The 9,345-nt window shown below is 40.1% G+C and overlaps 1 protein-coding gene across 2 annotated transcripts in view; it reads left to right on the top strand.

Annotated features, from left to right (window-relative positions):
- The window catches only part of KCNK2 (potassium two pore domain channel subfamily K member 2), a 104,157-nt gene extending 96,766 nt beyond the window's left edge, over positions 1-7,391 (top strand). For both annotated transcript variants that reach the window (XM_037406005.1, XM_037406006.1), the window contains exon 7: positions 5,117-7,391. In XM_037406005.1, coding sequence (XP_037261902.1) covers positions 5,117-5,434 — 318 coding nt within the window. In that variant the 3' untranslated portion in view covers positions 5,435-7,391. The remainder of the gene's footprint in view (positions 1-5,116) is intronic.
- The last annotated feature ends 1,954 nt before the right edge of the window (positions 7,392-9,345 follow it).

The raw sequence follows: 9,345 nt of genomic DNA on the forward strand, positions 1-9,345 counted from the left end.
TAAAATATATGAGTCCTGTATGCCAAAGGGAAGCACCATAAAGTACAGCTATGAAAGAGGAAGCTAAACACATTATTTAGAAATATATTTTTTCATTTGCTTGCATAGTATATATAATGCTGATTTTTTTTCTTGTTTGGTACTTAGTGGCTTAGCTCATCCCAAGTATATCATAACTTTCATGTCGTGTATCTGAGTTCTGTCCAAGCAGGATACCTTTCTTCCAATTTGATAAGTAGATTAACTGGTTATACTGTAATGTTTCAGTTTTTTCCAAGAACCTCCCTAAGAGAGAGGAGAAAAACTAAGCAAAGTTAATTCAGGCAAGTGTCTACTTATTTTGGTTTAAGGATGCCCTTAATTAGGCTTGTGGGGTTTTTTTCTGTTAGACCACAGATGTGGCTTAATTCAAAGTACAGATTACTCACGTAAAGATTATGGCTTATGCTGTCCAGATGACACTTAACAGGATGAGTGGTCATCTTGGATGGTGGGCAGTTTTGTTTGTATAATTATTTGGATATCTGTTGTAAGCGGAGCATCCAGAAAGATCCCCAAACTCCTGACAAGCATGAGGAATTAGAATAAATGTTCTGAAGAATGAAGCAGGTGCTTCAGTCTCTTCAGATGTTGTTTGGTTGGGTTTTTTTTTTTTTTTAACAGTAGCATCCCTTGGACATATGTATATTCTGTGTTATGCTGTTGGCCTCTGTCCAAGCACAGAGCTCAGCTAGACAGTGAGAAAGCTAAAACATGCTGGTGATGAAAATGAGTAGAGAGTTTGGGTCTCATCAGTGATATTGGCTGAGAGCCACTTTTAGGTCATTATTCATTTAGATGGGTTTTGGCAGGAGTACGTGAAGGAATGGTTGCTTAATGTCCACCGTTTTTCCTAGTTCTGTCAAATTCAGTATGTCTGTGTTTAAATTACTTTGGTGAGAACATATGTGCCCAGCCTGGGAACTGGTCACTCGGGAAGTTCATGACTTATTTCTTTGATGTATAGTTAAAAGCAAACAGACAACCCCCCCAAAAATCTGAAGTTTAGCAGGAATATGTAAACACACTTTAGAATTGTTGAGGCTATTCCTCATTATATCCCAATAGAGTAGATATGACATTTCCACCACAGGTAGGTAGAGACACCTTAACATAGACATTTAGAGATGCTACTGGAGATGACCCATGGTGTTTGAGACATCCCCATGGGGCTGTCAGATATGATGCAGGATGTATGGGATATACAGGCCCATCTGCAGTGGTAGCTTGGAGGCCAGGCAGCCTGGTATGGGCAAAGGCAAGGAAATGAGTCAACACTGTTTATTTGATAGAAGAGTATCTAGTTTTTTGTGGTGAAGGGTGGTGTGTGGAATATTTAGTTGTGTTACCATCACCATATTTCTTGAGAATATGTCACGGAGACCTGTATTGCCTGGACCCATAAGGCAGTAGTAGGGTATTGCTTCATAAATACCTAGAAAAGTTACTAGCTGTTGACATTCAAAGTACAATGTTAATACGTTAGAGTTGATGCTCCTTGTGAAATATGTCTGACGCCTTGCAGTCTAATTTGGATTTTGATGCAGAGGAAGTCAATCCTGGAGCTGGGCTAGGGACTGTGTCCTGTTACTGATGGCATTTCTATTCCACGAAGGTTAGAATTGAGCAGCATCACCAGATTAGTGCTGTGTATCGTACGGTTGAGTCAGGTGCTATCACTGTGACATGTTTTTCCTGTTACTTCTGAAGTATTTAGTGTCGTTTGGCCTTATGTAAAGTACTTAAATGTCAAAAATTTCTGTGACTGAGGCCTTGTCCTCATGTCACATTGCCCCCGACTATGACAGCTGCAGAGTCTACAGGGCTGTGTGCTGTAATGAGGCAAGAGAATTGGAGAGAAGTAAATAATTGTTATGCTAGGTAGGTACATTAAATTTTTGGTGTTTCTTTGAGCAGTATAGGCAACTGGCATTTCAATCACTTTGCATAAGACGTTTTGTGGCTGTCAGCCCCCCGATGAAGAGGATTTGTAATGCAGTATGATAAAATGTCATACCCTAAGGACAGAAAGAACCTGAGCATATACAGAAATGACCTTATGGATAAAGGAGGGATCAAATTCTAAGAGCAAGTTGCTTGTGTACACTGGTAGTTAAAAACTGCGCTTTTCCTATACTCTTTTGTGCTTGAGTCCATGAGTGGTCTGGAATTGAGAATTTTATTCTGAAGAAATAACATTTTTTTGAGTGCATTTGGTTCACACAAAAGCTGGGGGCTGAAAGCAGTAATTTGGGGCACGCATAGTTCACACAGCACTGAACCTCTAGTTTCTCATGCTGTGCCAGTTACCTCTATTTTACTACTAATACATTTCAATTCTGCTTAGCAATAGCACTGCATTTTTTCAAATTTTTTCTATGATTTTAATATAAAACAGCATCGTAGCTCTGGTCTATGGTTAGATAGAATTGAGTCCACTATCTTCATGTTCCACATCACCTTAGTTGGAATGTGAGCACATCTCCAAAGGCATATTTAATGATGTTCTTCAGCTGTCTGCATAAACTTGCTTCCCAAAACAAATCTAATTAGAATTTAGGCATCAGGTGGCCTAAAAACTGCAATCTAAAAATTCTCCTGAATAACTTGCATGCATGAGTTAAAATACAGCAGCATCAGGTCCATCACCACCATGTGGTGAGGTGGGCTAGTGAGGGGATTCTGAGCCTGTCCTAGGGGTTACATAGTCTTGCCTTTGTCAGAAGCATGGCCTGGTGTTTTAATTTTCTGGGAAAACATGAGAGAACTGGGAACTGAAACTACTAGTAAAAGGAATGTTAACAAACATAGGCGGTGGGGGTGGATGGGTGGGGGAGAACAGCTCAGGATGCTTGTAGCTTCCAGTAGGTTGCCAAGACACAATTTTAAAGGTACCGGTCTGATACTATCCCTTGAATGTGGCCATGTGCAATGCCAGGGATGTATGTCTGAGCAAAATAACTGGTCTGGCAAATGCTTACACAGCTGATGAGGGGTACAGATGTGTAGGGTAAAACAGGAACCTGTATAGCGGCTCTTTGCTCCCCTGGACAGAGCACGCTCCAGAACCTGAGCAGCCTGCCTTTAGTAAAGCTTTGGAGAAGGACAAAGCTGCCCCAGGGTGTACACTGATGCTGCTTACCATGTTTTTATAACTTGTTTACTACAGATAAAAATATTGTAGCAGCTGAAATGTTTCAGCGTTGCAGATTTCATTATTTTCAGATCTGAAGTGCAGTGTGTCTGATCCTAATTGCACAATTTAAATACTAATAATAATTCAGCTGGGTGAATCCTCTGTGTATTACAGATAATAATCCTTGTTTTAGAAAATATACATAATGGGTCCACATTAGTCATCTGTGTAATTCACTGAAGCAGAGACAAATGTAATAAAATGACCCCTGGGTAAAGAGATCTTTTTGTTTTGTTTCTGGAGGGGGAAAGTTTTCCTTCACTCCTGGGTGAGCTGATTGTTTTCTGCCTTCGTTATATTCCTATTTTCCACTGCACTGCAAAGCATGAATAAGCCTGTGGCTGCTTTTCTCTGAGGTTTACCCCCATATTTCTCTGTTGTCTTTTTTTTTTTTTTTTTTTTTTTTTTTTGTTTCTGTGCTCACCAAGTCTGAGCTTGCTTGCCAATGACTGAAATTCTGGACTGAGCAGTAGCAATTAGACTAATTTAAGTTAATTCTTCTAAAATGTTTTGCTTTGGAGTTATATTTATCAGCAGTCATCTTCTCTTTGCTATACTTTCCAACTCTTAAACTCCCTACAAAACAGAGATTTGCAGAGAAACAATCTATTTCCTTTGCAGTTATAATGAGATATCTTCAAAATGTGCCTCCTTTAATTACCTATAGAACTTATTTGCTATTGTAATAGCGGTTTGGTTGAAGTACAGGGCAAAAATATAAAAATCTTATAAAGTACAAGGCCATAGTTCACCTCGGACTATTATCTGGGTGAGCTGTTCTGTCTACCTCATGCATATCTGAGGAAAAATAAGTATAATTTGGGATTCTGTGCCAGAAGCTGTCTTCCTCCCCCTCCTCAGCCCTACTCTCAGAGCTTGGGCTCATGGAATGCTCTAGCGTTCCTAGTACTGAATCACCAAAATGGTGGAAAGAAATCTTAAAGACTAAAAAATGATGGTAGCTTTTAATGAAAGTGGATCAGCCTTTACCATAAAGCTCTAAAGCCTGTCGGTATAAGGACACTGAGAGTTAGAGCACAAGAACTGGAGAGCGGGGATCTACATACATTTGTGAAAGGGTAGCGGTGGTACCACCTGGCGCCTGGCAGCTGATGTGACTGGAGATGTGCGTGTCGCAGGGGAAATACCCCCCGATGCCGCATGGAAATCGTGCAGCAGTGGCGACTGGCAGGCAGGTTGCACTTCCCTGAGCTCTAATCTGTAGCAGCTCTCCAAGTCCCACTCTGCAACTATCTGCGTGCTGCTTTTTACCGTGTCATTTCAGGGGAATCGGGGTGGTAAGCAGACATGTTGCTGACATGACTGAAACAGCCACTGTATTGGTGCCACGTTTGAGCAAGCATAGAAAAGAGAGAATACAAGCAGCTGACGTTGCCCTTTAAAAAAGCTTTTCTGTCTAAATTTAGAAAATTCTTTGCCAAGTCTCCCAGGGATCTATCCAGAGACAGTAAAAGTGCTCATAAATAACTCTGCACCCTAGTAACAATACAGAACACAGCCCGGATTGCTGGGATTTCAGCATCCCCTGGCCAGCTGGGTACCCTGCAGCTGTCAGGGCTCTGCAGCTTCCCTGCATTGCTGGCTGCCTATAATTAAGGAAAAATTAGCAGAAAAGATTTTTATTGTGTTTTTGGAACCGGTTTTAACTCTTAGTAGTGTGACATTTCTCATGCTGCAGACTCCTCTATTGATGGCAACTGAACAAGAAATCTGTGCTGGCAGCAGCAGCAGCTTTTTGACAGCCCAAAGCCACATTGCGCTCTGACTGGGCTCTGGAGCCTAAACAGTGCCTAAAGTACTTGGCCCCATAATGCTTCCTTTTGTTTGTTTATTTTTTTCCTTCTCCCATTTTTGCTGCAGGTAGGGGAATTCAGAGCCCATGCTGCGGAGTGGACAGCCAACGTCACAGCAGAGTTCAAAGAAACTCGAAGGCGCCTGAGTGTGGAGATCTACGACAAGTTCCAGCGGGCTACCTCTATCAAAAGGAAGCTCTCTGCAGAACTCGCCGTCAACCACAACCAAGACCTGACTCCCTGCAAGAGAACCCTGTCAGTCAACCATCTCACCAGTGAGAAGGACATCTTGCCAGCTCTGACAAAGACGGACAGCATTTACATGAATGGTTTGACACCACACTGTGCAGCAGAAGAGATAGCCGTTATTGAGAACATTAAGTAGCCATGACTTTGGATCCCAGTCATTGAGAAGCTCTTGGCTTAGACTAGCCATACACCTTTTTTTCTCCACCCTGTTGATGATCAATGCTAATAGCATTTTATGTGTGTGCATGAGTTCCACAGAAACTACAGTCCAGAGTTACCATCGCATCTCTTCAGACACAAAGATGAATGGCACTCCTGTTATCGAAAGATGCTGGAACAAGCAATGTCTTCTGCCTTTATCTGCCCAGACTGTTTTTCACTTCTCCTAACGTGCCATATGGCCTCAAGAGTGAATCACACTTGTTTATGGTAACAATGTAGCTTTGAGGGATCAGTCCTTAAAATTTCAGGGTCTACCTTACTGAGCCTAGGAATGGACCATTTCTGGACTACAACACATTTGTAAATGGCAAGAAATTCTTATGCAGCCTTTTACCTAAGAAATTTTTGTCAGTGCCTTATCTTTTGAAGAACCAGAACCTCTACAGTTCCTGTATGGTTTTTGTTTGGTTGATTTTTTTGTTGTTTTGGTTTTGGGTTTTTTTTTTTTTTTTTGCATGAGAAATGTATTTCATTTGAGCTTTCATTCTTCTTGATACGATGGCGTTTTAAAGGTGTCTGTCATGAAGATACCAACCAGCATGAATGAATGCCAAAACTCAACAATCATCAAATGATGTTCTTAGCTCTAAATTTAAAGGCACTGCAGTTTCAAAAGTTGCAAACATGTCCCCCAGAAGCATTTTATTTTACTCAGGTCCAGCTGATACTCGTTCACACTGACTTGCAGAATTTGAAGACCCTTTTTGGGTCTTTTTTTTTTCAAGCAGTGTTCAGCAGTTGTTTTTCTCTGCGTCAGATGTACCAAAAAATCTGCAGCTTATTGATCACTAAATTACTTGGTAGATGACAAGAGCAAATAAAACGTACTATTTTAAGCAGAGGCAGTAGAGGCTTTTAATTGCTGTATTCTAATAACCACATCCAGAAAACAATGCAGAAAAATACAGCTATTTTTAATAAACATAAGACTTCTGCCAGCTATTTGCTCTATGGAAAGGATTCTTAGCTTAAGTCACATCACACCAGATGCCATATGATATTTTACCCAGGAATCCTGCTGGAGTGCTTACCTGAATGTTACACTGTACAGTGGCTGCCTGTGCCGGAGCTGTGACTAACGTGGGAATGCAATTGAAACTGGTATCACTGTGACTTTCTACATTTCAAATAGAGATGGCTCTGAATATAAGTACAGGCATGAAGAAGAGCTGATAAATAGCACAATCTGAATACTGATGATTGTTCAGACAGGATAGGCTGATGAGAAGCAGATCTAAACCAGACTATGGGTTTTCTTTATTGGTTTTAAGAAAACACATTTATTTTGTATCTTCTGTTTTGCTTGTAGGTATATGTGAGATTCGGAAGAAATGCAGGACGGAATGGATAATTTTGCATTTTTTTCTTATGTTAGTCTATTGTAACCTGGCTGTACATAAAATGAATAGAACAGGCCTTAAAGAATAATTTAGGCTCTGTGTAAATTTAGGAATGGGACTTTGCTGATTGGGCATGATTCAAGTGGCAAATCTTACAGCATCTCTGACCATTAGATAACATGCAAGATATGAATGTTAATGTTTTTCAGATGCTTAGCTTGTTTTCTAATAAATATAAGTTAATATGTAAATTCAGTCAATTCAGTGTAAATATCAGTCAATTAACATTTACAGAGAGTACGCTTTTAAAACTAAGGAAGTTCCATGACACAGCACCGAGCAATGCTCTTATAACAAAGACCCTTGTCTCCCCAGCACAGTGTTCTGAATGTCCACATGGCAAGGGTTCGTCTTGCCATGTATAAACTGTGAATTGTAATGAAAAATAAAGTTTTTAATTAAAAGAAAATTTTCTGAATCTCCTGCTTGCTACAATTGGAATGCTAAGAAATAATTTGTGATACTGATTTTTGTGCATTTGTTGGTTACAGAGGATAGCAGCTTGCCACCTGCTTTAATTTAAGCTGGTTTAGCAATAAAGGCTTGACTCAGTACAGATTATTTTTTTTTTTTTTCCTTGATATCAAAAATAATGCTCTTTGGTTGCTGTACCTTAAGTTGTGTTTCTTGCTATTTCATTTCAAAACCTCGGCAGGCTGCAGTTTCTCCTGTCGTGTTCTACAGAGCTGATGGTGATGGCTCCATCTTTGCACTGAGGGAGGTGCGGGGAGCTCCAACCTGCTGTCCTGCCGGTTCTGCTGTGGTTGCTGGTAACCTTCTGCAGAAGGGCGTGAACAAGCAGCTCCAAGGCCAGTAGCCTTTCACATTGGAGCAGTCACTTCTGCAGTGGATATATTACAATGGCCTCTTTTAATTAGGTCTTGGCCAAGGGAACGATATCCTGCAACCACATGGTGGTAAGTGAAGAGGATCCTTTCCTTACATCGTTCCAATCTGATTTGCATACGATGGGTCTCAGTGGCTTTTGCTTCTCCTGTTTAGAAAGGGACTGGTAACATTTAATAATTGTCTTTGATGCTCAGAAACGTGTGATATCTTTAGGTTAAATCCTTGGATCATTCTAACCAGTTTGTTTCCATTTATGAACCTATAGAAGTGAATGTCTGTGTGATTTCTTTCCTTTTAAAGAATTTTTGGGGCATCTCAGGACCTGCTGGAAATAGTAGGTTGCTTTGAGATCCTGTGACAAGTCTTCAGATATTAGCATTTCATAATGTTTCATAAATTCATTCAGCATTTATTTACCTTGGCTTTGTATATGATCTCTGGGAAAAGAACCCCTGTTAACTTATATATAAAAGATACTGTTCTAAATTATCCTACCTTATTGAACTAGATTTACATGTTTGGAACAAAGCATTAACCAATGAAATCCTTTATTTGTAAGTTCAATAACTTGAAGAAGAAGAAAAGATGCAATAATCCAGATAGTATAAGTAGGTAGAGTCATTACAATCCAAATGTGTCTAGTACCGTTAATGTTATTGGAAATTATTTTTTTTTCCCTTTCCACATAGAGTGATAGATTGCAAATACTGAGGATGGTGAAGTGAATTTATAAAATTTGATGAAATCTATAGAGGCTTTTCCTTTCTGTAAGAGCAGACTTTTGTATTAACCTGTCTGTCTTGTCTCAGGAAATTTTGCGTAGCTCACTTTTCTCTTCCACGTATGGAGTGATGAAAGTGTGAATTAGCACTTAATGAAAATCCATTTGTAACCTCCTTTCACGCATGCATGGGGACGTTTCCAGACCGTGTGAATACTTGCTACTTAAGCAAGTTTGTGAAAATGGTATTTCAGTTTCGTAGAGGGTTGCTTTCTTTTGCACTGCCAATCAAATACCATTAAAAAAAAAAAAAAAGACATTGGCAAAACATTTTGGATGAGAGACAAGTTCGTAGCACATCAGAATCTGTAAAGGCGCATGTGACACCTAACAAAATAGTTTAACATTTCCACTAACACTGAGAAATACATTAATAAAAATGATCTGAAATAAAGCAGCAGCTAGAAGTAATCTGTATTCTCTACTGCTGCCTGTGATAATCTTGCCTTTTTTTTGCATTCTCTAGTGTGTTACATCTGGTAAAGTGTCTATGTTGGTCAAAGCCTCAGTTTTTGGATAGCCCTGCATGAGAGGCAGGGAGATGGAGCTGCAGAGAACTTGTTCCATGACCCATTCTTGCTTGAGTACCAGCGCAAGAGCTTGCTTTGGCATCCCCTCTGTGTTTTGTAGCTCCAGGCTGTCTGTCCTCCTTTTTCTGGTATTTAGGCAGCCTTGAGGTGCTGCTGTCTGAGCTGCAAACAGCCTGGAAGGATCAAACCCAGAAGCCTGCTGAATCTCATGAACGTTCTAGCTGTGTCTTCCTCTTCCTGACACTTTTTTTGATACCCTCCAGCT

This window comes from Falco rusticolus, chromosome 12 (genome assembly GCF_015220075.1).
Source record: "Falco rusticolus isolate bFalRus1 chromosome 12, bFalRus1.pri, whole genome shotgun sequence".
NCBI classification, from domain to species: Eukaryota; Metazoa; Chordata; class Aves; order Falconiformes; family Falconidae; genus Falco; species Falco rusticolus.